At 34.1% G+C, this 27,799-nt stretch overlaps 1 protein-coding gene across 1 annotated transcript in view; it reads left to right on the top strand.

Moving 5' to 3' along the window:
- Positions 1–17,695, top strand: part of PHIP (pleckstrin homology domain interacting protein) — a 166,999-nt gene extending 149,304 nt beyond the window's left edge. Inside the window, exons 32-39 of the mRNA XM_006874563.1 lie at positions 1,020–1,089; positions 1,308–1,358; positions 1,467–1,616; positions 11,530–11,682; positions 12,865–13,028; positions 13,488–13,747; positions 14,205–14,402; positions 16,924–17,695. Of these exons, the coding sequence (XP_006874625.1) occupies positions 1,020–1,089; positions 1,308–1,358; positions 1,467–1,616; positions 11,530–11,682; positions 12,865–13,028; positions 13,488–13,747; positions 14,205–14,402; positions 16,924–17,567 (1,690 nt within the window). The 3' untranslated portion in view covers positions 17,568–17,695. The remainder of the gene's footprint in view (positions 1–1,019; positions 1,090–1,307; positions 1,359–1,466; positions 1,617–11,529; positions 11,683–12,864; positions 13,029–13,487; positions 13,748–14,204; positions 14,403–16,923) is intronic.
- The last annotated feature ends 10,104 nt before the right edge of the window (positions 17,696–27,799 follow it).

The raw sequence follows: 27,799 nt of genomic DNA on the forward strand, positions 1-27,799 counted from the left end.
AATAGATTTTAAAGGATTTTAAACTAATTACAGACTACCTATAGTTGGGCATTGCAAAAACAGCAGTATCATGGAATACTAGAATGCAGGAAGTTAGGAAAGACAGACAATATTTGTATCTTATAAAACAGGGATACATAATAGTTACGAACTTAATATGATTTTTGTTGTTATGTGCCGTGGAGTCAGTTCCGACTCATAGCGACCCTACACAAGGTTCTAGAGGCTGTAAGTCTTTACGGGAGCAGACCGCCCCATCTTTCTCCTGCTGGTAGTTTCGAACTGCTGACCTTGCGGCTCACAGCCAGATTCATAACCACTACGCTATGTAGTGTGAGGATTAAATAGTAACCCTTAGTACATGTAACAGATAATATAATCATTGATGCTCTCTCTTATACCATGTTGCATCTTTAAACAAGATTTAAAAACTAGAGGGTATTCACTATAGGGGTGTTGTGAAAATACTTGTAAATGGAGGGTCAAATTAGTGAATGTAAGGAAACCAGAAGAATAAAAAGATTAATTAGAAATGACAAAGATTCTACAAGTGGCTCAAAAAGAGTTTGAAAACTTTAGGAATAGAAGCCAAGAATGTGTTACACTCCAAGTGATAGCCATTGTTAGCTGGTGGCTAGAATGGAGCAGGGGAGACAAGGATCATATAATTTGAGGAGATATGGAAATTCTACTTAGAAGTTTTTAAGAAAGGATAGTATATAGCCTTGTTATATATAAGTGCTATTGGATTTTAGAGAGCGGTGCTCTCTGGGTTAGTTATAATGCTTGAGGAAGTATATGAGTATTAGCTTTCCGTAGAATAGATGAGCGTTCGATTTGAAGTAATGAAGTTATTAAGTAAGGAGGTTGAAGTGTAGAAGTCACTATGTAAGGGACAACAGTCTCAAATGTATATATATAATATGCTGGAGTCAGCTTCAAGATTTGTCTTAAAATCTGTTTGAAAGAAGCAAATAATCTAATCTCATATATACTAATACCTTTTTCTTGTTACTTAGAGACCAAACTTGTTATAATTTAATTCCACTCTACAATTCAATGAAGAAGAAAGTCTTGTCTGACTCTGAGGTATTTAGTTTTTTGTTGTTGTTAAATTTGTATTTTGTGTATAAAAAGAAATTTACACATTTTCAGGTAAAAGCTGTTACGAAAGTTATATTATTCTAATGCTGTAGTTAGTGTTTTGTTTTTTTTTTTAATTTGTGTTCAGAATTTTTTTGTTATAACTAAAAATATATAATGAAATCTGCAATTTTTTATGAACCTGATCAATTCTTGCTTCAAAGGAAGAAGAGAAAGATGCTGATGTGCCAGGGACGTCTACCCGAAAAAGGAAGGTAGTTAAATACATATAAATTATTATTGTATTTACCTAATTCTCTCAAACTGCATTAATATAAATTTTAGTGCTATTTTACTAGTATATTTGAAATTTTTTATTACAGGATCATCAGCCTAGAAGAAGATTACGTAATAGAGCTCAGTCTTGTGATATTCAAGCATGGAAGAAACAATGTCAAGAATTGTTAAATCTCATATTTCAGTGTGAAGATTCTGAGCCTTTTCGCCAACCAGTAGATCTCCTTGAATATCCAGTGAGTATTTTTTAAATTTTGTGTTCATCTGCTAGTTTGCTCCATAATTTATTTATACATGGATGTTTGCTACTTCACTGGTTTTGTGCATGTTTACTAATTATTTCATACATGTTCTTATTAGCTTTATATACTCAGTGATACAGGGCAACTAAACTGAATTCTGTGGTAAAATGGAAGTAGTCCTAACTCTGCTTCTTACCAATTGTGTGACTTTAGGCAAGTACTTATCTTTCTCATTTTATTTCTTTGCTTTATCATGTCAATTCATGAATGTGTTATGACAGTTATCTGGAAACTAAGAATAACAAATGCCTAATTTAACCTTCCTCATAGGATTATGGCGATGGAGTGAGAAGGTTACAATAGCAATTTAAAATTATAAAACACTGTATATAAGGAGTCTTGGTGGCACTGTGGAGTGGGCACTGGGCTATTAATTCCAAGGTCAGCAGTTCAGACCATCAGCTCCTTCAACAGAAAGATGAGGGATCTGATTGCTTCCATAAAGATTTAAGATCCAAAAACTACTTCTGTGGGTTTCTGTTCTTGTGATACTGGGTTACACTATGAGTTAGAATTGACTGGATAGCAGTGGGTCGTTAAAGCACTATATACAAAGGTAAGGTGACATTTTTACATATACTCAGATTATTCCAATATATGACCTTTATTGAATACATGTTAACATTGTTTAGTACATATAATTCAGAGTATTGTTTTTTCATGAAGTCAAAGGAATCTAAATTTAACTTGAAGTGATTTTTTTTTCCTATTTCTATATTTAATTAAAGGTTATACAGTGCAAATAAAACATTTTAATTTGGAACCATAAATGCTAGCTAAGTGTTCTACAAAAGATCATGATTCAGATGTAGTATCATCTGACTTCCTCTCTTTATTGTACATAGATGGAGGCTTCAAAGAGTTCATGAAAATTTTTGTTTTCTAATGACATTTTTCCTCAGACTTTTTGAAGCCCTCTTCTATGTTTTGGAGCTCTGGTAACATAGTGGTTACGAGTTGGGCTGCTAACCTCAAATTCAGTTTGAAACTGCCATCTGTTGTGCAGAAGAAAGATGAGGCTTTCTGGTCCCATAAAGATTTACCTCCACAGAAACCCTATGCAGGTCACTATGAGTTAGAACTGACTCTACACCACCACCTTGTATGTTTTCCTTACAACAGTAGTTGTTGTTGTTATGTGCTGTGGAGTCAGTTCCGACTTATAGCGACCCTGTACAGGGTTTCTGAGGCTGTAAATCTTTACGGGAGCAGAAAACCTCATCTTTCTCCCGCGGAACAGCTGGTAGTTTCGAACTGCTGACCTTAAGGTTCGCAGCCCAATCCGTAACCACTACTCTACCAATACCCTGACTTTTAGAAAAACAAGATTTATAAAATCTTAAATCTTTAACTCCAGCAATATGGTATTGTTAAGTGACATCAAGTCAGTTCCAACCCATAGCGACAGGGTTTCCGAGGCTGTAAATCTTTACAGGAGCAGAAAGCCTCATCTTTGTCCAGCAGAACCTCTGGTAGTTTAGAACTGCTGACCTTGAAGTTAGCAGCCTGACTCATAACCACTACGCTACCAAAGCTCTGTATGTTGTCAAGTGCTGATTAGTCGATTCAGACCCATAGCGATCCTGTATAAGGTTTCCAAGGAGCAGCTGGTGTGCTTGAAGCACTGACCTTGCAGTTCAAACGACTTTACAGTCTGACACATTAGCCCACAGCGCCACACCAGGGTTTCTGAGGCTGTAAATCTTTACAGGAGCAGAAAGCCTCATCTTTCTCACACGGAGCAGCTTGTGATTTCGAACTGCTGACTGTAATTAACAGCCTGATTCATAACCACTGTGCTACCAGAGCTCCCTTGACTCCTATTGTTGTTGTTTGGTGCCATTGAGTCGTAACAGACTCTTAGCGACTTTATGCACAGCAGAACAAAACACTGCCCAATCCTTGGCCAACCTCACTATTTTTGCCATGCTTGAGTCCATCGATGCTGCCACTTGGCCAGTCCATCTCATTGAGGTTCTTTCTGATAATAAGATGGGCTAATTCAGAGATTCTGGTCTTCAAAAAAAAACCATGTAGAATAACTGAGCTATTAAATTCTCTGTTGGGGCCTGTTGATTTCTCTTTGTTTCTTACTCAAATCTATATTTTAAGAAAAAGTTCTAATATATCCAGTGGCCTCCTGAAGTGGCGCTATAGGATAACCATTGGACGTAAACCACAAGGTCGACCGTTCAAACCCACCAGCTGTTCCTTGGAAACTCTATACCAGGGTTGCTATGAGTTGGAACCGACTGAACAGCAGCACTTAACCAACAACAAAAATATATCCAGTGCTCTTAGGTATTTACATTCTGGGCTTTCCTTTCACCAAGGAAGGAGGGACACATGCTTTCAGGTACTTTTAGAATCTAGACAAGTTTTAACACTTGTGTAGAATGGGGTAAAACCTTCAGCTGTACCGCTAAAACCAAGACTGTTAAAGAACTAAAACCTCATGAAAAGAATAGAACAATGCCTTCTGTCTGTGAAAAGTTCTAGTAGAAGGGAAAATCTTGCCAAGCTTTCAGAATCCATGGATTTATACACATACTTTACTTTTAAATGGTGTAGGATTCCATGGGGGGTATCTCTGGGATACCAAGCAAAATCAGATTCCCTACTGGAGATGATCTTGGGGAGCCTTGGTAGTGAATAGATTACATATTGATCTTCTCTAACTGCAAGGTCAGCAATTCAAATACACCAGATGCTATACAAGAGAATTATTTACAGCCTCAGAAACCCTATACTTGGTTGCTAAGAGTTGGAACCAGTGTGATAACACACAGGAGCAACAAAGATAATTTAAAATACTATATTTATTTCATCAAACCTAAGACACCATCTATTGTAATTTCATTTATCTTAGGTACTTCGTATTGTTAAGTGTCTGGCAGTCGGTTACAACTGTATAGGGTTTCCAGGTTTTAAATCTTCACGGGAGCAGAAAGCCTCATCTTTCTCCCAGTGAGCGACTGATGGCTCTCCATATCCCTTGTGATTCACAATCCAATCATATGGATGCAACTTAAAAAGCAAAAAATGCTACCAATTAAATTGGGATTTGTCATTGTAGTTAAAAAGAAATGAAGGAATAGGAATCAAAAGGGAAAAGTGGAAAAAACCTTATTTGAAGTGGAAAGTGGGGATAAGGAAGAGTGTTTTTTAAAAGAACATCTGGAAATACAAATATAAAATCATTAAGTAAAGTCAGATTAGGTCTATAAAGGTAGAATTAGTACAACCATGAAAAACTACAGAGTACTTGGACAAAGAGATAAAAAGTGTCAGTGGGAGAGAATAAGATGGAAACAATAATTGAGCCTATTGACTGAGAATTTTCAGAGGTAGTTAAACATTTTTACAAACTTTAAATATGAAAAGAACTAATAGATCCATTTTGGAAGAAGTACAACCAGAATGCTCCTTGGAGGGCAAGGTGGCCAAACTTGGTCTAAGTATGAGAGACCAGTCTCTGGAGAAAGGATATCATGTTTGGTAAGGTGGAGGGTCAGAGAAAGAGGAAGACGCCCCAACGAAATGGATTGGCCAAGTGGTAGCATTGATGGACTTAAGTGTGGCAACAGTAAGGTTGCTGTGAGTTGGTACCAACTCACTGGCACCTAACAACAAATGAAAACACCAAAGACAAGAAAAATGTCACAGCAACCATACAGAACAGAAGAATATGGAAGAGACATGACACTGTGGTCCAACCCATTCATTTTACTGTTGAGGCTCTTATTAAGTAGTTATGTATCGGCAAAGCCAAGACATATCCCTTGTGTTCTGTGTACCATAGCTATATCTGATATTTATTCTTGGAGAATATATGAGTGAAATTTCTTAAGTGTTCAAAACAATGAGTACAATATTTACCAAATATTTAGAGCCTTGTTCCCTACTAGTGTTAGTACTTTAAATTAACTGGTAGTGATTGATACTCCATGATGGAAGTATTACAGTTCATGACTGCTTATCTTTATTATAATAAAATATTATAATAAAAGAAGAAAAGTTTTTTAGTTTAATTGCCATTATGTTATTTCAGTTGTTTGATAACATTGGTTTTTTATATTTTTAGTTTAAATACTCTGAGCAAGATTATTAAATTTATTTTTTAATTTTACATGTTGAATATTCCACTCCATTGATTTAGTCAATGGCAGTGTACTGATCAGCACCTTTGCATTGTATGTGGTATAGGAAACCCAGTATTTGAATTCCCAAAATAAAATGTCTGTGTAAATTTCATATCAAAAGTTTTACTAAACATTTAATATGAATGACATTTTCCCAAATTCTGTATAAAGCAACTTTATAGCTTCCCACCTCCACACACCGCATCTCAACAGTGTTGATGTAGACTTTGTTCTTGTTAAGTAAGGCCTTCGAGTCGATTCAGACTCTTAGCGATTCCGACTCTTAGCAGTCCTGTTACAGGATTTCCAAGGAGCAGCCAGTGAGTTTGAACTGTTAATATTGCAGTTGGCAGTTCAGTGCTTACCATGCAGCACCACACCAAGATGGATGGGTTTAACCCACTACACCACCAGAGCTCCTGTACAAATTATTATCTCTCACTAATGCTGAATTTAATTTACAGCCAAGGCATTTGGACAGAGTTTGGTGTATAAGATGGACCAACTATATAGTATATGCAGAGTTTGGTATATAAGATGGACCAACTATATAGTATATGTACTATTTTACTGTATTCAAAATATTGTCACAAGATACTATGTGTAATTTTGTTTAATGACTTCTATAAAGTAACGCAAGTCATTTGTTTGGCGAAAAACAGTATAATTAGTCCTCCATTTCTGGGAAGATAGAATAGAAACACTTAAAGTGAAGAAGGTATAATAAATACCTTAAGTTTAATTTTTTGCTTTATATAGTCTACTCTGGATACTGGAGAAGCTGGCAACCTAGAAATGTCAGTGGGTACAGACAAAATACACTCCCAAGAAAAACCTACTCATTCTAGCCAAAAGACCAGGAAAAGTCAACTAGTAAAACAGAAACTGTATAATTCTCTACTCTAGTGAAGTACTGTAGAAAAATTGCATCCCTATGGCTTCTCTACCACAAAGGCCAATTACAGCTTTTTCCTCTCCCCAAATATCAGTGGATACTATGAGGGAACTCTAGATTTCCACCCACACTTGGCAGTTATGAGGTACTCCACTATATACCCCAACCCCAGGTCACTGGGTGTTTTCAACTAAGACCTAGTAGAGAACACTTAGATCATCTTTCGTTAATAACAAGGCCACTCTCCATAGTGTCAGTGGAGGCCGCATAGGGAGTCGCAATAAGGTGTGCTAACCCTATCTCAGCCTGGGTGGTACCACCATGGAGGTCTAGTTAAGAGCTTCCGTTTCCAGCAGTAACAAACAGCTCTTCATCACCACCACCACTCCATAGAGAACCTGGACTTCATGCTTGCCTGATAGTAACTAGGTGGCATGTTCTTCATCTATTAGAGCAGTGTTAAGAGACTTGATAAAACACAAGATTTATTAAAAAAAAAAAAAAATCAACCCTACTAAGATTATACCCAGAATGCCTACCCAGGTTTAAATTAATATCTCTTGTGGAATGTGTGGAATAAGACAATCTACAGATGGCAACACTATGATAAACACGTTTGAATGCTTGACAAAGATGAACAACAACAAAAAGTAGAGAACCAGATGATTATGTTAGATATAAAACTATTGTTAGATATAAAACTATTGCAGAGTCAATAGACCGAGAGGAAAGAATTGATGAATTAGGAGGTTAAAAGATAGAAGTGACTCAATCTAACAATATAAAAAACATTAAAGAAAAAAAGAGAGCTTTAGGGACATATGGAACCATAATAAAAATTTGGTATTTGTGTCCGCAGTCCCCAGAGTAAGATGACAAAGAGGATTGTGCTTAAAAAGATTTCAAATAACACAAACCTACAGATTCAAGAATCTAAGCAAATCCCAAACAGGTAAATAAAAATAAATCTTTGCCAAGGAACATAGACCAACTTCTGGAAACTAAAGATAAAAGTTAGCCAGAGCAATCCTGTATTAGTGGAAAATCATTCAAATAACACCAGATTTCTCATCAGAAATCATGGGGGCCAGGTTGAGTGCTGAAACAAAAAAAAAAAGGCTATCAATCCCGAATTCTGTATCCAGTGAAAGTATTGTTTAGAAATGGTGATCAAGACATTCACCGAAGAAAAAGAAAAAAAACTAAAGAGAATTTGCCACCAACAGACCTATTATGAAAAACGGCAAACAGGAAGTAAGAGAGTTTTAGGACATCATGATGCTATCTATACAGAATATGATAAGCAAAAATATGGGTAAATACAATAGGCTTTCTTTCTCTTGAGCTTTCTAAATAATACTCAGTTGATGCAAAAATATTTCATTTGTACTGGTAAAATGCCAATTCCAGTAGAAAATAATTAAAGCAACAACTTAAACTATACAGAGATGTACTCACAAACAGTTGAACATTAAACAAACAAACAGGAAAACATTAGACTTCAGCATTAACATTAGCAATAATTACATTAAAAATAAACCTGTCAAAAATCAGAGATTGACATTGTTAATTAAAAGCAACCCAGTTGTATGTTGTCCACAGGCTCACGTGAAGTCTGGCCATTCTGGCTGTACTTCCAACACAGATTTATTTGTTCTTTTGATTGTCCATAGTACTTTTAATATTCCCTTCCAACACCATAACTCAGTGCATCAATTCTTCTGAGGTCTTCTTTATTCATTGTCCAACTTTCTCATGCATACGAGTTTATTGAAAATATCATGGCTTGTGTCAGGCACACCTTAATCCTCAAACTGATATCTTTGCTCTGTAAAGGAGTCTTATGCAGCAGAATTTGCTCAATGCATAGGTCGTTTGGTTATTAGACTGCTTCCATGAGTGTTGATGGTTGATCCTGGCAAATTGGAGTCTTTGACATCTTCAATCTTTTTCTCAATTTATATGGATGTTGTTTATTGGTCCAGTTGTGAGGATTTTTGTTTTCTTTACACTGAGATGCAGTTCATACCAAAGGCTGTGCTCTTTGATCTTCATCAGTAAGTATTTTAAGTCCTCTGAATTTTTAGCAAGCAAAGTTGTATATTGCAAGTTGTTAATGAGTGTTCTTCCCATCATGATTCCATGTTCTTCTTCATATAACCCAGCTTCTCTGAGTTATTTGCGCAGAATACAGATTAATAAATAACAGTGGTGAAGGAATACAACCCTGTTGCACACCTTTCCTAATACTAAACCATTCAGTGTTCCCTTGTTCTGTTTGAACAACTGCCTTTTGGTCTATGTACAAGTTCCTCATGAGCACAATTAACTGTTCCAGAATACTCATTCTCCATATAATGTTGTTCATAGCTTGTCATGATCCACACAATTGAAAAGTCTTTGCATAGTCAGTTAAAAAAACCATATCAAGTAAACATCTTTCTGGTATTCTCTGCTTTCAGCCAAGATACATCTGACGTCAGTAATGGTATTCTTCTTTTCCACATCCTTGTTTGAATGTGGCTTGAAGTTCTGGCAGTTCTTTGTCATTGTACTGTTGCAGCCATGTTTTTAGTAAACAAGGATGTAGAAACAGTTAACATCATCAACAATAGGATCTTATGTTTATAAAACTCTCTGTCCTGGTGTGACACTGTAGGACAAATACTGAATCGCATGGTTGGTGGTATAAACTCACCACTCACTCCTTGGAAACCCTAAACAGAGTCACCAGTGTCGGAATCAACTTGACAGCATTTGACACCACCACCACCCAACATTACTCCTGGTGTGGCATTGTAAGATAAACACTAGACTGAGAATCACAAGGTCAGTGTTTCAAACCTACAACCATTCCTCAGAACCCCTCTGCAGGGTCTCTTTGAGTCAGAACTGACTCGTCAGCACTTAACAGCAGCAACACCCAACATTAGCAGAAAACAAATGTATTTCAAATGCCCATGGAAAATATACCAAAGTTGACCATATATTGGACCATAAAGCAAACACAAATATATATTTGAAATATCAAAGCGTGTTTTCTGACCACAATGGAATCAAGCAAGAAATCAATAAAAATAGGAGCACTTGAAAACCAAACACCATACTTAAACATATGGTTCAAAGAGAAAGTATCATGAAAATTTTATTTTTTTAATTTATTGAGCTGAAAATATGAATATTAATTTGTACATGCCATTAAAGCAGTAAGGTCCTAATAGGAAATTAATGATAAAAGGAAGAGCAAAATAAACTATTCAGAAGGAAGAAAATGTGAAATCAAAAGCTGATTCTTTGAAAAAATAAGTAAAATTGGCAAACTTAGTCAAAGATTAATAAACATCTGAGGAGAAAATATAAATTACTAATAACACAGGAATAGATTATCAACAGACCCTGAAGATAATAAAGGAAAACCACAAACAACTCTACACATATAAATTTGACAACTAGATGAAATGAACCAAATTTCCTTGAAAATTATTAACTATCACAATTTAACGAAGCTGAAATAGATTGTTTAAATAAATCTGTAGCTACTAAGGAAACTAAACTTGTAATTAAAACCCCTTCAAAAAAGAAATTTCCGGACCGATTGTCTTCACTGGAGATTTCTTCCAAATGTTATTAACACCAATTCTTTACAGTCTCTGCCAACACTTCCTCATTCTACAAAGCCAGTGCATTAAAAACCAATACATTCCAAAGAAGAAAACTATGTCAGGATCCTTCATGAATATAAATACAAACATTCTTAACAAAAGAAAATAGAACTCAGTATTATATAAAATAAGATGATGCAATATGATCAAATACGGTTGATCCTAGGTATATAAGACTCAGTATTTGAAAACTGATCTAATATTAATGTATGTAAATAATGTATGTTAACAGACTAGAGAACGAATTACATATCAATTGATAAGAGAAAAAGCATCAACACTGCTGATAATAAAAAAACTCTTAAACTAAGAATATTTATAAAAACATACAACTAACAGCTACTCTTCACTAGTGCAGTAAGACAAGAAAAAGAAATAAAAGGTACATAAAACAGAAAGGAAAGCAAAAACTTGTATTTATAAAAAGATAATGAGTACAACTGATACGCATCTTCCTAGGCTGACTGATTTAAAAGCCAAAATACTTAAGAAAATCTAAAGTTTGGCATTCTTTAAAAAAGGGAAAAAATGTCCCATTTTATATTGTACTTTCTGTGCCTTATGATCATAATTTTAATTTGTTGGTGCAGTGTTCAGTTACTATATTTTGTGAAAAGTACAGTTAAACACTTGGGCTTCTGAAAAGGCAATAGTATTCTTTGTCCCTACTAAATATTGGTAGGTTTATACTATTCTCTTGCTCTCTTCTGTTTTCATATGATGATTTCAGATGATTCTATTCTATAGAATTAAGTACACAGACTTTATAAACAACCATTTATACTCATATCTCAATAACTACAAAGTTTCCAATTATAATGAAGTTGAGTTTACTTAGAATTCAGACCCTCCTGATTTAGTATCAAAAAACTAGGATTTATAGGTTTTGTTTACATCAAACTTGTACTTACAGAGTATGAGGTTTTTTTGTGACACTTAGATTCTCCTTTCCTAAGGCAAACTCTGCTTTTTTACCCCCCATGGGGGGGGGGAAAATTTCTATGTACTATATACTAAGTACTATGTTAATTGTAACTAAAGGGGGAATAAATAAAAGTTATTGGGAAAAAGGGAACATTGATGAGAGAAACAAGGAATGCTTATTAATAGTTTTAGGACTTTAATACTATCTGTTTTTTTCCCTGTAGGACTACAGAGACATTATTGACACGCCAATGGATTTTGCTACTGTTAGAGAAACTTTAGAGGCTGGGAATTATGAGTCACCAATGGAGTTATGTAAAGATGTCAGACTTATTTTTAGTAATTCCAAAGCATATACACCAAGCAAAAGATCAAGGGTATATAATTATTCTGTTTTAATTAAATGATAATATTAGTAGAAAAGTATTTTAAACAGCTCAATGTTGGTTTTATCTAAAATTTAGAAATAGACTAATTCTTTATTCTTAATGGTGTTAGTAGACAAAAGACCTCACACTTTTCTATTTTCAATGTTTTAAAATTGGTTACTTTTATTAAACTGGTATGAGTGAGTAGATGTAAAACTTTCTGGCATGTATTAAGGAAATTTGAGCTTTAACTCTTTGCATTATTTTCCGTATTAATAGAAAAGAGCATTTGTGGGTAATGTATAAAAACCATACACCTACACACATATGAAGGGACTTTAAAAAATTCATGGAAACATTCTGTTATCTTTTAATTCCATTAATTTTTGAAGCCTCTTTGTGTATGTATGTATGTATGTAGGTAGATAGATAGATAGATAGATAGATAGATAGATAGATAGATAGATAGATAGATAGATAATGTATACACAGAGAGAGAGAGATTTGTTTTCAGATGCCCATAGTTGGTTCCAATTCATAGCGACCCTGTATAACGTTTCCAAGGAACAACTGGTGGGTTTTAACTGCTGACCTTTCAGTTTGCAGTCCAGTGCTGATCCTACAGTGAGTGCCTCACCAGGAGTCCACATATGCATTATAGACATATGTTTATCTGTATAATTTCTGTTGGGCTAGACATCACAAGAAACAATGAGTGGAAGTAATGATAAAGAATATATGGTAGTCTTCGGTAGTAATGGAGTCCTTGTGTGGCATTATAGGATAAGCACTAGACCGCTAACTACAAGGATAGCTGCTCAAACCCACCAGCTGCTCTTTGAAAACATTATACAGGGTCACGATGAGTCAGAACCAACTTGATAACAACAACAAAGTAGCAGTAGAAAACAGATTTGAACCCCTCAGAGTGTCAGAACGATAGATTTCATAATCAGGAGTTTTATCTCTATGAACCACTTAAACATAGTAGGGTTTTTCTTTTGAAATAATAGTTTGGAAGATTTCTTACCTAAACGCAAAAATAATTTCATGTTTAGAAATCCTAGTTTACTCAAAAAGAATGATATAATGCAGTGTTTAAAATCTTAAAAATTATATAAATTGTAATTACATTTTTACTGAACATTTTCCATTGAATAATGTTTGAACAGGGTTTTTTCCTTTCCATAGATTTACAGCATGAGTTTGCGTCTATCTGCTTTCTTTGAAGAACACATTAGTTCAGTTTTATCCGATTATAAATCTGCTCTTCGTTTTCATAAAAGAAATACAATAACCAAAAGAAGGAAGAAAAGAAACAGAAGCAGCTCTGTTTCCAGTAGTGCTGCTTCAAGGTATTTAATTTCTTTTAGATAGCATCAACTGATCTATAAACTTTGACATCTAAATAATAGAACTTGGTGTTTTTTAATACTTCCTTTGCTATTCCCTATATTGCAGAATGATATATTTGACATGCAAGTTCCTATGATGTGGAGGATTTTTAATCTTTTAACTAAAGCTATACTAGTGTAAGTGCTTAAATTCAAACTGCTAAATCTATACAGTACAAAAGCATTTTAGGATAGTGATGGCATCATGCTTTCTGTCATATAACTGTAGCATTTACAGCAATCCTTCACTAAATATTCACTTTCCAAAGGCTCACAACCATATGAAATTCACTACAAATCTCATATTTTAACATATTTCATAATAGTACAAATATTGAACCCAGTAATGTTATGAAATTTACTGTGCTTAGTTCATGCACAGTGTTTTTAAGAATGACTAAATGTAAATCTTATTTACAGCCCTGAAAGGAAGAAAAGGATCTTAAAACCTCAGCTAAAACCAGATATCTCTACCTCTCTCTTCTCTACACCTACACGATCGATACCATCAAGACACAATGCTGCTCAAATAAATGGTAAAACAGAGTCCAGTTCTATAGTTAGAACCAGAAGCAACCGAGTGGTTGTAGATCCAGTTATCACTGAGCAACCATCTACTTCTTCAGCAGGAAAGACTCTTATTTCAAAAGCAAATACAGCTACAGTGCCAGGAAAAACAAGTAAGAATCAGTTGTACTTTCTAAATTGAAATGTGTACGATGATTTTTTTAAATTTCTTTTTTGTTAAAATTACAAACTTTTTACATCAGATGCTGCTGTTTTTATTTTCCATTATTTATATATTTGTTTTTAATAAGAAAAAGAAGGTTGAAATTTAGGAATGTCGGTGTAGAATAATGTTTTTAAAATGACAGCTAGCCAAGACTTGTCTTCATAATCTTGGGAGTAATAAGACAGCTTTTAAATGGGCCATATTTTAAAGTGTTTCTACTTGTGTATGCCTTTTTCCTATTTGAAAGTAGATTTTCTATGAAAGTAGATTTTCTAAGCATCTTCCAGTTTTTATGCTCTTGGCTAATTTAAGCAATTAATGTTAGAAGCAACCCCAACCTTTTGGATATTTTTCAAATTTTAAAAAAGTACTCATTTTTAATTTTGTATGTGTGTATATTTTAGTACTGGAGAATTCCGTGAAACATTCCAAAACTTTGAATACGCTTTCAAGCCCTGCTCAATCCAGTTTTAGTCATGGCACTAGGAATAATTCTGCAAAAGAAAACATGGAAAAGGAAAAGCCAATTAAACGTAAAATGAAGTCATCTGTACTCTCAAAGGCATCCACACTTCCAAAGTCATCAGCTGTCATTGATCAAGGTAAGGTGTTACCTTTGTCTCTCAAAATACAAAAGAGCTCTCTTCAACTAACACTTTTATGGGAGTTATTTATACCCATTTTTCAGGGTGCCACTTAAAATTCACAATCCTGTATTGGTTAATAAATTCAGAGAGGCATTCTTTGACTTACAGCTCTATGCCAAAAGCAAATTGTACTGACATTAAATTTTAAAATACAAGAAAAGCTTTCTATGTCAAAATAAAAATAGATTTTAGGATTATATGCAATAAATTGTTACATAATTTGTTAATAAACCCCCCCCCCCAAAAAGTTTTTTTGAATATTACATTGCACTTGCTTTTACCACTTCTGGTTCTTAGTGAAATCATGTGTGTATGTTGTTTTTGTTAAGTGCTGTCGAGTCAGTTCCTCCTCCCAGGGACCCTATATATATATAGGGTTTATTGAGGCTGTAAATCTTTGCAGGAGCAGAAAGCCTTATCTTTCTTCCTTGGAGTTACTGCTGCACTCAACGCACCAACCTTGTGGTTTACAGTACAGTGCTTATCCCACAGAACCACTGCTTAACTTCTAAATTCCTTTTTTTTAAGAGAGTCACTTTACTTTGTAGCCTTTTTAGATTAAATATTTCTTTGTAAAGTTGATGAATATTTTATGCCTTTCCGCAGAATAATTTGTTAAGTGTCATTGAGTCATAACTGACTCAGTGTGACTCTGCATATGGTTTCTGAGGAGCAGCTGTTGGGTTTGAACCACTGACCTTGTGTTTAGCAAGGTGTTTATCCTATAGTGCAAGGGTGGGGAACCTTTTTTTCTGCCAAAATTTATAACATCATTTGTGGGCTATACAAAATTACCAACTTAAAAATTAGCCTGCTGTATTTGGTCAAACATTTAATTAGTTCACCCCTAATGTGATGGCTGAAACTGTGGTTGCCTTGGTAGGTCCAAACCAAATGATTTTGAAAGCCTTATATGGCTTTCTGACTGGACATTCCCCACCCTTTCTGTCGTACCACAACAGGATTCACCAGAATAATATACACGCATATTCCCACAAATCTTGGGACAGTTCCAAGGGGCTCATGGAGTCCTTCAAGCTCATCTACAGATAGAACTTCTAGTGGATACTTGATATTCAGAATCCTTGCCAGTTCTCTTAATGTAACACAAATTAAAAAAAACATACATAGGGCTGTTGAAATGTAATCATTTGGTAGAAAATTCTTAACTGTTTTATGCTTATAAACACCCCACACACACTGGAAAACTACTAGTTTAAAGAATAGTCATTTGTACTATGCAGCCCGGGAACTGAGGGTGCTGCTTTTTTGCCTCTGCTAAGGTCTCTCACTTTCATGAGCTTTTACTTTTTATCATTCTTTAGTATTTATAAAGCAATAAAATAACCCTATTATACAGCAGTACTCTCTCTAAGCAATTTCATCTGCAAATTTCCTTTAAAATAGTGTATTACAAGGTTGATTGTAAGACAACCAAAAATCTTTTGCATCTAAGAGGGGAAAGGTAGATTGGCGTATGTATAGGTCTTTTCCATTCATCTGAAAGTGGCGTGGTATTTTCTTTTTAAACTACAGAAAGATCTTCATCTTTTTCATCTCTTATTTTGTTTATAAGTCATAATGGTATTTAATCATGATGTTTCCGTGGGATTTTAGTTATGATGGTGGCACAGATCACATTGATTGATGCGTGCTACTCAATTATGTGGAGAGAGGGAAATTTCAGAAAGGACTTGAGAAGAAAAACTGTCAATTGTTAACTTTTATATAGTTCCAAGATTAATTTATTTTTACTCTAGTATAGATAAATGACAAATGTCAACACCTTGGTAAGTTTTACAGAGAGAGAAAAAAATTACTCTGTCAAAGATATCCTAAACTCTTTCTAGAGTAGGATTAGGAAAAGGGGATTCCTTTGTACTTCTGGAGAATTCAAGGAAATATGTAGATTATAAATCCTCTGATGTCAGACATATCACATCCAGAAAAGGATCAGATTAAGAGTTAAAATTCTAATCTTGTTTTACCCTTACTCATTTTTTCATCATAGATAAAATGATCAGAGGAAAATAGAGGGACGATATACTTAATGAGTTTTAAACTAAGATTATATTTCCATTGTTGAATTGCTTAATGGTAATAGTAATACAGAAAACCTCTTAGTACAATAAGCAATAAAGTGCTTTGTTCTGTTAAATGAAAAAAAAATTATGCTCATACATTAGAATGTGTATTAAAAGTAAGAAAAAGGAACTTTGTCATCATTTTTTACAGTATTAGGAAATTTATTTGCCTTCAGCCTCACTTTGCTCACATGTCAAATAAGGTCACTGATGACTTAAGTTTTTTTCTCTTCTGTTTCGATTAGAAAATAAATAATACCATTAAATTTTTCTAGATTCTTTTTCTCATTTTAGTAAAAAGATTGTATGATTACATAGAGCATTTTTATTGTAACTAGTTTCGCAGTCAGACAGTTCTACATACTAAAGTGTGCTATTATGTTCCCTTTTAGCAGATTGTAAGAACAACGCTCTTCTACCAGGAAACATTCAAGTAAATGGTCATGGAGGAGGTCAGCCATCAAAACTTGTAAAGAGGGGACCTGGAAGGAAACCTAAATTAGACGTTAATACCATCCATAGTGGTGAAGTTATACATAAAAAACGAGGTCGAAAACCCAAAAAACTACAGTACGCAAAGCCAGAAAATACACAGCAAAATAATGTGCATCCTATCAGAGATGAAGTAGTTCCTTCTTCTACATGCAATTTTCTTTCTGAAACTAATACTGTAAAGGAGGATTTCTTACAGAAAAAGAGCCGTGGAGGCAGAAAACCCAAACGGAAGATGAAGACACAAAAACTAGACTCGGATCTCATGGTTCCTACAAGTGTTAAAATGCTAAGGAGAAGCAATCGAAAAAAGACAGATGACCCTATGGATGATGAAGAAGAATTTGAGGAACTTAAAGGCTCTGAACCCCATATGAGAACTAGAAACCAAGGTCGAAGGACAGCTTTCTATAATGAAGATGACTCTGAGGAGGAGCAAAGGCAGCTGTTGTTTGAAGACACTTCTTTGACTTTTGGAACTTCTAGTAGAGGACGAGTCCGAAAGTTGACTGAAAAAGCAAAAGCTAATTTAATTGGTTGGTAGTTTGTACCAAAATATTTTACTTCAAAATCTATAAAGCAGGTACAGTTAAGGAATAAGTAGAACTAAGGATTCTGCTTCCTTGCTGCTATGGAGGATTAGGGAATGTTGTGGTTTGATTTGCAAAAAAACAAGATACTTCACTTCTTTAAATGAATATATATATAAATATATACATATATATTTTAAATGTTTGCTATTTATTGCCCTTAGAATAGGTTATGCATTTCAACATTTATTTTGTTCACTGTTTGAAACAACAACAACAAAAAATTGAGAACCTATAATAAATTCCTGATTTATTTATGGAAAGACAGTTCTGCTACACTCTTAAGGAACATAATATTCCTAGTGATGGAGCATTTCATGTTAAAATGAATGTTTATTTTTGACCAAGCAAGGTACATTTCTACTGATAAGAGAAGTTGTGCCCCTAGGAAGACAGATGTTACAGAGTAGCAGTACATTGAGAAATGTGTATCCAGCAAAGATAAATATAAAATTCCCAACATTTGATATGCTAAAAAGTTTTAATTTTAATTATAGACTCTAGAGGAAGCTTTTGCTTTATTCCATTTCTGCCAAACTTAAGAGAAAAAGTACCGATGAAAAGGAAACATATCCACATTGGAAAACATTTGACTGTCTAATTTTTCAGACCTTGATTCTTATATCAATCACTCAATCTCTGTTTATTGTGCCAAAGACTTGAGAATCAGTGCAGAGAAAAACCTGTTTTTGACTGTCAGGACAGCATACAATTTTCAAATACTGGAAAAGGCTATATATTCTAAAGAGCAACTTATTACAGAGTTATGCTGAGATGTATCTTTTTTTGGTACTAATAGTAGAAAATAATGCACTGGTGGGTCCTTTGACAGAGATGTCTTAGAGAAAATGTTTAGTGGTTAAAGGATTCAAGGAAACTACAGGAAAAAGGTATGGGATTTGATGTTTACTTGTTGATCTGGATTAATGTCATTTCTAAACTTTAGTCATATCATATAGGCTAAAATGACTTTCAAAGAAATGTGTCTGTGTGTGTATGTGTATATATTGATAAATGGGTATAATTAAATATATATACAAACACATACTTATATACTGTTACCCAGGTATAGATTCTTTTTTCAGGATTTTTTAGATAGCACTAGAATAAAAATAATTTTTAAATGTCATACTTTATAGTTTAATTTTAAGGGGAAGATTGGTTATTTTCAATTATTAAAGGTTAAAATAGGCCAAATCACTTTTTATGCAATCATGTTTTATACAGTGGTCTCATTGCACATTGTGTTTTTTCTGCACTTTTTACGGTATCCTTATCACGCTGGTATGTCAGTATACACCCTAAAAAATTCCATTTAATGATTGTGCCTTGTATTCTATTATTTTTTTGCATCATTAGTAAAATTAAGTTGTCTATTGTAAATGATAACTATATGACTTAGGAGAATGTATTGCTATATGTACTGCTATGGAAAAGGAAAGCAGTTATTTATTTGTTTATGGTACATTTAGTTATTTTATACCTTAAAAACCACCATAAATACCATTTCTATTGTTTAAAAATTATTGTCCATTTTTTTAAAAAAGCTTAAAGAATGTAGTATTTTCTGAGGACTGGTATGGTACAAAAATGTAACCAAAATTTTCAGATACTACATTTTTAAAAAGTCAGGATGGGGAAAATGTGTATCTGTATGACCAATGTATAGAAAATTAAAGACTTTACATTGAACCCTGGCAAAACAAATTACATAATTCTTATTTTTGGTAAAGATTAATACTATCATTTAGTTGTCTTGAGTAGAGACGGATGCATTTGAATTTCTTAGATCATTTGTAACTAAATTTGTACAGAATTCCTCTTATGACATTAAGTAAACCATTTTCCCAATCTTGATTGGCTTGCTAGTCTTTGGCAGTTGAAAAATAGAATTCAGTTTTCAGGAGGTTGTTATTTTGTTTTTTGGATATTTATTTTTTTCTAACAAGAAAAATTTTAACTCTATAGTTAAAATTTAGTAAAAAAATTTAGTAGTTAAACTCTTCATAATGCAGAAATGGATGGCTTGTTTGTGTAGTAAAATGAGTTTCAGTTACACAATTGAAAATAGTGTGTATGTTTGAAATTTAAGTTACTTGATGCTTTTGAGGGTAATCTGTTTGAAATATGTAATTTCCTGATGTTATCTGCATTGTGTTAGAAAATAAGACTATATCAGGTCCATTTTTGTTAAAAAAATTTTTTAAAGAAAAAGTTTTAAGGTGTGTACACAAAAAGGAAGAGCATACACGGTGTTGGAGTAATGTATCATGCCTCTACTACTGTGTATGAATTAGTGTTCTAACTCTTGAGCAAAGAACTGAGTATTCAACATCTTCCTGCAACAGGCAAATGTATTATTCCTGTTCTGACACTGTGTATTTAAGACTTTAGTTGAACATTATTAGGCACTGGTTTCATAGTAAAGCAAAAATGATGTGTACCAGACTCCTTGTAATTGAAACAAAAATGTATTAGTAATACCAGTTATATTTAGATTTTATATTTTTATAATTTAGCTCCTTCCTATACATTGCATAAGTTTGACTTATAGAAGATTTAAGTCATCATCATATTGTTTTGCCATTTGGAAACAAATAACCTCTTTGAGACAGTGACACCATGTATGTACTGTTTATATGCCAAAATGAAATGCTGAAAAATTGTCTTAGATGAGCAATTAAAAAAAAACACCAAAAAAAAAAAAAAAAACCTTATTTAAAAATTCAGAAAAATAACTTGTTACATGTATGGGAAGTGTTTTATCTAGTACCCAGTCCTCATACTCTCCACCTCTTCCTCCAGATCCCCATCATGCTCCAGTCACATGTGATTTCTCAGAGTTTCCTTTACAAATTATAGTTGTTACAAATTAGTTTAAATCAGTCTTAACTACAGTCCCAACAACACTGGACAATAGAAAAATAGTTTCTAAGGCTTTTATCGTTTGCAAAAGATGTTGAAATATTTTCTGTCCCTTCTTATGATCTAAAGATATTTTGGCCTCATTTTTATTGTTTTTGTTGCTCAGTTTTACCACATATTTAAAGACTCTTGTTCCCGTCTTCACTGTAACTAGAATAACTATGTAGAATATTTGTGAGCTTCATAGGATGACATACATGAAATATGGAATTGGCTGGATTTAGTATTACTTGGAAATGAATTCCAGAAGAATCATTGCTCAGTCAAGAGATCCTCATGCAGTATGTAATGTTAACAACTAGAACTGCCCCCATTCTACTGTGCAGTAGATTAATCCAACATTTCGGCAAATATATTCAAATACCATTTTAGCTTATATGATACTGCAACATTTATTTTTAATTTATAGTTCCTCCAGTAATAAATAGCATTTACTTTAATCTGACATTCCATTGTATACTAGCCCTCAAATGTCAGCTAAAGCAATTTTAGTTTTCAGTTTATCTAATAAAAGTAAATTTATCTTTTCTATTTATCTGAACTTTATTTTTAAATTGTAAAGACCAAGATACTTGAGTGATTAAAAGGGCCGTAAGTGTTACATACAGAAAATAATGGTTTTTAAATCATAATGAGGGAAGTACATATGTTCTGTGAATTACTCTGTACCTGGAAAGTATTCCTAACACATAAGAGGTTGGGTGGTGATTTGGTTATATTATGTGAGAATTTCTTTTAAAAATAGAAAAATAAATCTTTCCTTGCTTTTTCCTCCTTACACTCTACTTCAGTTTCTTACACTCTACTCCAGTTTCTCACATTTCTAAGTAATTTGATAAGAGAAAATAATTAAGAATAAAAGCAGTTATCTAAGCACTCCAAATGAAGGTCACTTTTACTTATGTACAGTATCCAGGAAGAGGTCATACTGAGTCAGAAGATTTGTAAGTTCCACTTTTGGCACTCCAGAGATTTATTTACCTTGTACACACCTTGTAAAGCAACAAGTAGAAAATATTATGAGCTATAAATACTCATATATATTACTTTTAGTTTTGATAACTGTGTTGAGATACTATTTTACTGCAGATAAAATCATCAGGAAATTAACCTTATATGGCACAAACCAAAAAACATAGTAGTGGGTGGCTATGAGTTTCTACATTTAAGGAACTAAGAATAGGTTCAAGGTGGTATATATGTACACACACACAAGGCATATGCACACATGCTGGTTACGTTTAAGGTTGTGTGTGTTGATTTATCACAATGATAAACTATAAAATTATACAAATGCAAAGTTACATTTTTGGACCATATTAAAACTGTAAGACAGGGATCTTATTAAAGATCTTTAACTTAAATCCTGTCACATATGATATTTAGACGTGTAGAATGTAGCTCAATTTTTAAAACATAACTGACCTCTAGAGGGTTAATATTGAAACTGACACATTTTCAAATTAAAATTATGCTTATTTTGTACAGCAAACAATGTTAAACACAAGCAAATATGTTGTATGTAATAAGTAACAGAGTTTAAAGACAAATTATTTAGCTTTATTGAGGTTTTGTTTTTTCCTTCTGGAAACCTGGAGTATCATGTTATAAATGGCAGTCTCATACCAGGATAGCAGTGCCCTTTGTTTTTGTACATACTGATTGGAACTTTCTTTACTGTAATGTGGACACTTTCTATGTTAGCTTTTGATGCATAATTCTTTGAATCCTTTTATACAAACTAGAATGTATGTGTAAGAACTCCTGTCCCTGCAATGTAGTAACTACAAACTTATTTTTAAATAAATAGAAAACTTGTTTTTCTAAGTTACTTTGTAGAGCCTCATGATTTGTTTGTTTTCTTTTGGTAACAGCTGTCTACATAATTTTCACAGAAACTTATTTTAAAATTTGATAAAACTTTACCAATGCATTTATGAAAATGCTGGTTCATGAGAATTCCCACTCCCCTACCTATTTCACAAAATAATAGTATAACTTAAATAGTTAACTATTGCTCTAGCCAAAAGATTGTCAGTTTGAATCTATCTAAATATGCATTAAGTAAAGATGGCAATCTGCTTCCAAAAGGTCACAATATTGAAAACCCTTTGGAGGGTAGTTTTACTCAACACATGGGTCACTATGAGTTGAAATTCAACAGTAACAACAATGCAATGTAATTTCAAAATTAAATGATTCAAAACTAAAAGTCACTTGGCTTTTTATGTGTATACATTTATTGGTTTAATTGGTAAGTACTTGAATTACCACTGAGTGGTAAGTACTTGAATTCAGGTTTTTTGTAAAAGGAGTATTTTAAAATAGCAGTAGTATAGACAGAGGCTTATAAAGCTATTGCTATTTTCCAAGAAATTTGTTGAGATTTGCAGATTTTTAATGACCTTCATATAACCCCAACTCTAGTTTAAAACAGGTATGGATATAACTATTAAAATGTATGCAAACAAGCACCAATTGCCATCAATTCCAAGTTATATTTAAGTGGATTCCTATGACATTTTTTTGAAATGTGCTGCTACAAAGATACACAAGAATAACAGCCAAAAGAATTCATTTTCAGCAGCAACTTTTCACTGGTTTCTGTTTTGTAATAGCATCAACTTTTAATGCTCTCAAATTTGTTTCCGTAGTATTTGAATACAATGAAAATCAAAGGCCACGACACAAAACCTGTTTCTTATGATACTTTATAATCTCTGCACTGAACACATTAGTGTTTGATTCATTTTTTGTTTTGTTTTTGAAGAAAGGAAAAATTCAGAAGCATCTTTCTGTCTGGTTTAATGGGAAAATTGGGCTTTCAGTTGGGAAAGCATTGTTTTATTTTCATTTGTGACAATAAGCAGAGGAACCCTGGCGAAGTCATTTCACCCCTGACTTAATTCTGCTTATCTACTGATTGTGTGAAAGACCAAATTAAGTCATCTGTGTCATTTGCATATTGTTCTAACACACATGACTCAATCTTCATTTTACTACTTAGCCCTTAAATATGCCAATTAACATATAACTTCCAGGCAAGCAAAAATTTTGTGGCCATGGTCTCATTGTACTAACTAGCTTTTTAAACCTTAGAAAATTTGTTTCTGACTATTAGAACACTAAAATGTGAACAGAGTTGAAATGCCACCTACGAATAAAGAATTAGTGAACATGGAAGATAAATCTCCCAATACTAGAAAGTTCGAAAAACAATCAGAAAAAAGAATGAAAAAATTTGAAGAAAGTTTTAAGATTCATGTGGGACAATGTGAAGAGCAATAACCTATAGGTGTCTGGAATTTTAGAACAGGAAGAGATAAAACCACAGAAAAGAAAGGTCAGTAAAGAGCTGCTGGAAGAAAACTTTTCTAACATTATGAAAGATGAGAAAGAAGATAAGCATTCAAGAGTCTGAAAGAGCCCTGGCAGGATAGACCTCCAAAAATACAACAAGACATGTCATAATCAAGCACTCCAAAATCAAAGACCAGGAAAGAATCATGAAAGCAGCTTGGGAAAAAAAGATTAAGGAAAATCAAATTAAGCTCCGATTTCTCAGCAGAAACCATGCAGGCCTGAAAGCAAAGAGGAGATGTACAAAACTGTGAACAAAAACTGCCAACCTAGAATCATGCTGAGCAATGCTGTCCCTCAAATATGAAAGCAAAATTGGAAAATTTCTGGATAAACAAGAACACTCTGTAAGAAGCAAGCAAACTCTCTCCCCCCCCAAATAATAATAAAATGCAGTCCTTTGGACTGAGAACAAGAACAAACAGCTAGAAATTGACATACATGGCAACAACCCCTGGAATTAAGCCCATATATGGAAGTGTGCAAAATAGAACAAAACCAAAGGACTGAGAATACAGGGAATAAGAGAATTATCAGGATAACTACAAAGCATAGGGAGGGCAAGTGGCTAGGAGGTCAAGTAGATTTCAAGATAAACTTTAAAAAATGGGGACGGAATTAAAGTATATGATAACCTCAAAGAAACTTAGTAAACTTTCACATCAAATCAAGAAAACGAAAGTCTGAAAATTTTAAAACCTATGAAGAAACTGAAAAAAAAGCACACAAAAATGAACTCGGCACAGTAAAGCATGCAGAACAAAGAAACTCAAAACAGTAAATGACTTCAATTTATAGCTATTGATTAACCTTAATGTCAATGGTTTAAATGTAACAGCCATGAAACAGTAGAATGGGTAAGAGAACAGGATCTTTCAATATACTATCTACAAGAGACATACACAAAAAGATAAACATAGATTTAAAAAGGATGGAAAGACTTCCGCCCTTGTGCACCAAGCTTCCGAGGCTGCCGGACGCCTGACTGTCACTAAGAAGTTCAACCCCTTCGTGACCTCGGACCACAGCAAAAACTGCAAACGCCACTTCAATGCTCCCTTGCACGTGCGCAGAAAGATCACGTCGTCCCCGCAGTCGAAGAAGCTGCGGCAGAAGTACAAGGACGACGAGGTCCAGGTGGTTAGATGACACTACATAGGTCAGCAGATTGGCAAGGTAGTCCAGGTGTACAGAGAGAAATAATGTCATCTATATCGAGAGGGTGCAGGGTGAGAAGGCTAATGGGACAACTGTCCATGTGGGCATTCACCCGAGCAAGGTGGTTATTACCAGACTCAAATTGGACAAAGATCGGAAAAAAATTCTTGAACGCAAAGCCAAATCTCGACAGGTTGGAAAAGAGAAAGGCAAATATAAGAAGAACTTATTGAGAAAATGCAGGAATGAATATAACCTGTTATGGAACCACGGTTTAACCATAGATTTCTAGCCTAGTGTATGTTCCTTGGTAACTCTTCCAGATGACTTTGCAATATTTCATTTCCATCTTATTCTGCTCTTGATATGTGGCTCCGTAAATCTTCCTTTGCAACTTTGATTACCAATATTATGAATAAAAATTGGAAATATTTCCTAACTGCAAAAAAAAAAAAAGGATGGAGAAAATATACCAAGCTGCGAACCTTAAGGTCAACAGTTCGAAACTACCAGCCACTCCATGGGAGAAAGATGAGGCTTTCTGCTCCCATAAAGATTTACAGCCTCGGAAACCCTGTTCAGGGTCGCTATGGGTCGGATCTGACTCGACAGCACTTAACAACAACAACAATGGCAATCAAAGGCCACAGCCTTCGGTATGGACGGCATATAAATGTAAAGAAAAAAAATCTTCAACTCTGGACCAATAAACAACATTCTTATCAACGGAGGAAAGATTGAAGTTGTCTAGTTCATTTTTCTTGGATCAACTATCAACACAGAAGCAGCAGTCAAGAAATCAAACGACGTATTGCATTAGGCAAATCTGCACAAGACCTTTTTTTAAAGTGTTGAAGAGCAAAGATGTCAGCTTGAGGACTAAGGTGCACCTGACCCAAGCCATGGTATTTTCAGTGACCTCATATGCATGCGAAAGCTGGACAGTGAATAAGGAAGATCCTAGAAGAATTGATCCTTTTGAGTTATGGTGTTGGAAGAGAATATTGAAAGTGCCATGGGCTGCCAAAAGAACCAACAGATCTGTGTTGGAAGAAGTGCAGCCAGAGTGCTCCTTGGAGGCCAGGATGGCCAAACTTCGTCTCTCATACTTCAGACATATTTCAGGAGGGACCAGTCGCTGGAGAAGGATATCATGTTTGGTAAGGTGGAAGGGCAGAGAAAAAGAGGAAGAACCCCAGTGAGATGGTTTGGCAAAGTGGCAGGATCAATGGACTCAAGCATGACAACAATTGTGAGGCTGACCCAGGACCACACAGTGTTTTGTTCTGTTGTACATAGGATCTCTATGAATCGGTACTGACTTGATGGCACCTAACAACAACAATGGCAATCAAAAATGAGCATGAGTGCTAATGTTAATCTCTGCTAAAATAAACTTTAAAGCAAAAACCAGCATAAGAGATAAAGAAGGACATCTTGTGATCAAAGTGTCAGTTAAACAAGAGGATATAGCCATAATGAATATCTATGCTCCCAAGGAAAGAGCTGCAAAATACATATATCAAACTAATATAATTGAAGAAAAAAATATAAATCTACAATGCTAGTGGGAGATTTTAATGAAGTAACTAAATAATACAATCGATTAACTTTATCTCATAAATGTGTAGATACTCAACAGCAGCATAATACACATTCCTTTCCAGTACACATGGAACATCCTCCAGAACTGACCATGTGTTAGGCCACAAAGTCAGTCTAAATAAATTCTAAAACATCAAAATACTACAAAGTATCTTCTCAGATTACAATGCTATAAAATTAGAAATCAACAATAGGAAGAGCAAGGAAACAAATCAAAAACATGGAAACTGAGCAACACTGCTTAAAAGCAACTGAGTAAAATAGAATAAATGAAAAATGAGATAAAATAATTCCTTGAAGCAAATGAGAATGAAAACACAACATACCAAAACCTTTGGGATACAACAAAAGCAGTATTAAGGGGGGAAATTCATAGCAAGAAACACACATCTCCCCAAAGAAGAACCAAATTCAACACATTAACGTATCACCAAGAATTAGAAAAAAGACCATCAAAGTAAGCACACAGTCACCAGAAGAAATAATAAAATTTAGAGCAGCAATAAATTAATTAGAAAATAGGAACAGAAACAACAAGACAAGAAGCTGGTACTTTGAAAATATTTATAAAACTGACAAACCAGTGGCAAATCTATTGAAAGAAGAAGATGCAAATAACATGCATAAGAAATGAAATGAGTGATATCACAACAGAACTAATGGAAATAAAAAGGGTAAAAGAATACTTTGAAGACTTGTACTCCAACAAATTTTAAAATCTAGAGGAAATAGATTAATTTTTAGAAAAGTACGACTTACATGAACTAGAACAGAGTGAAGAAGAAACTGATCAGGTCATTAAAAAACTCCCAACAATAAAGGGTCCAGGCCCAGATGCCTTTACTGGTGAATTTTACCAAACATCCAGAAAAGAGCTGAGTCCCAATTTTAATCAAAGTATTTCCAGAATGTAGAAGTGAATGGAAAACTTCCAAATACATTTTATAAAGCAAGGAAAACACTCATACCAAAACAGGCAAGGGTATCACTAAACAAAAAAGAGCAATATCCCTTATGAACATGTTGTTGTTGTTGTTGTTGTCACATGTTGTGGAGTAGGTTCCGACTCATAGAGACCCTGTACAGGATTTCCAAGGCTGTAAATATTTATGGGAGCAGAAAGCCTCCTCTTTCTCCC

This window comes from Chrysochloris asiatica, unplaced genomic scaffold (genome assembly GCF_000296735.1).
Source record: "Chrysochloris asiatica unplaced genomic scaffold, ChrAsi1.0 scaffold00286, whole genome shotgun sequence".
Classification (NCBI taxonomy): domain Eukaryota; kingdom Metazoa; phylum Chordata; class Mammalia; order Afrosoricida; family Chrysochloridae; genus Chrysochloris; species Chrysochloris asiatica.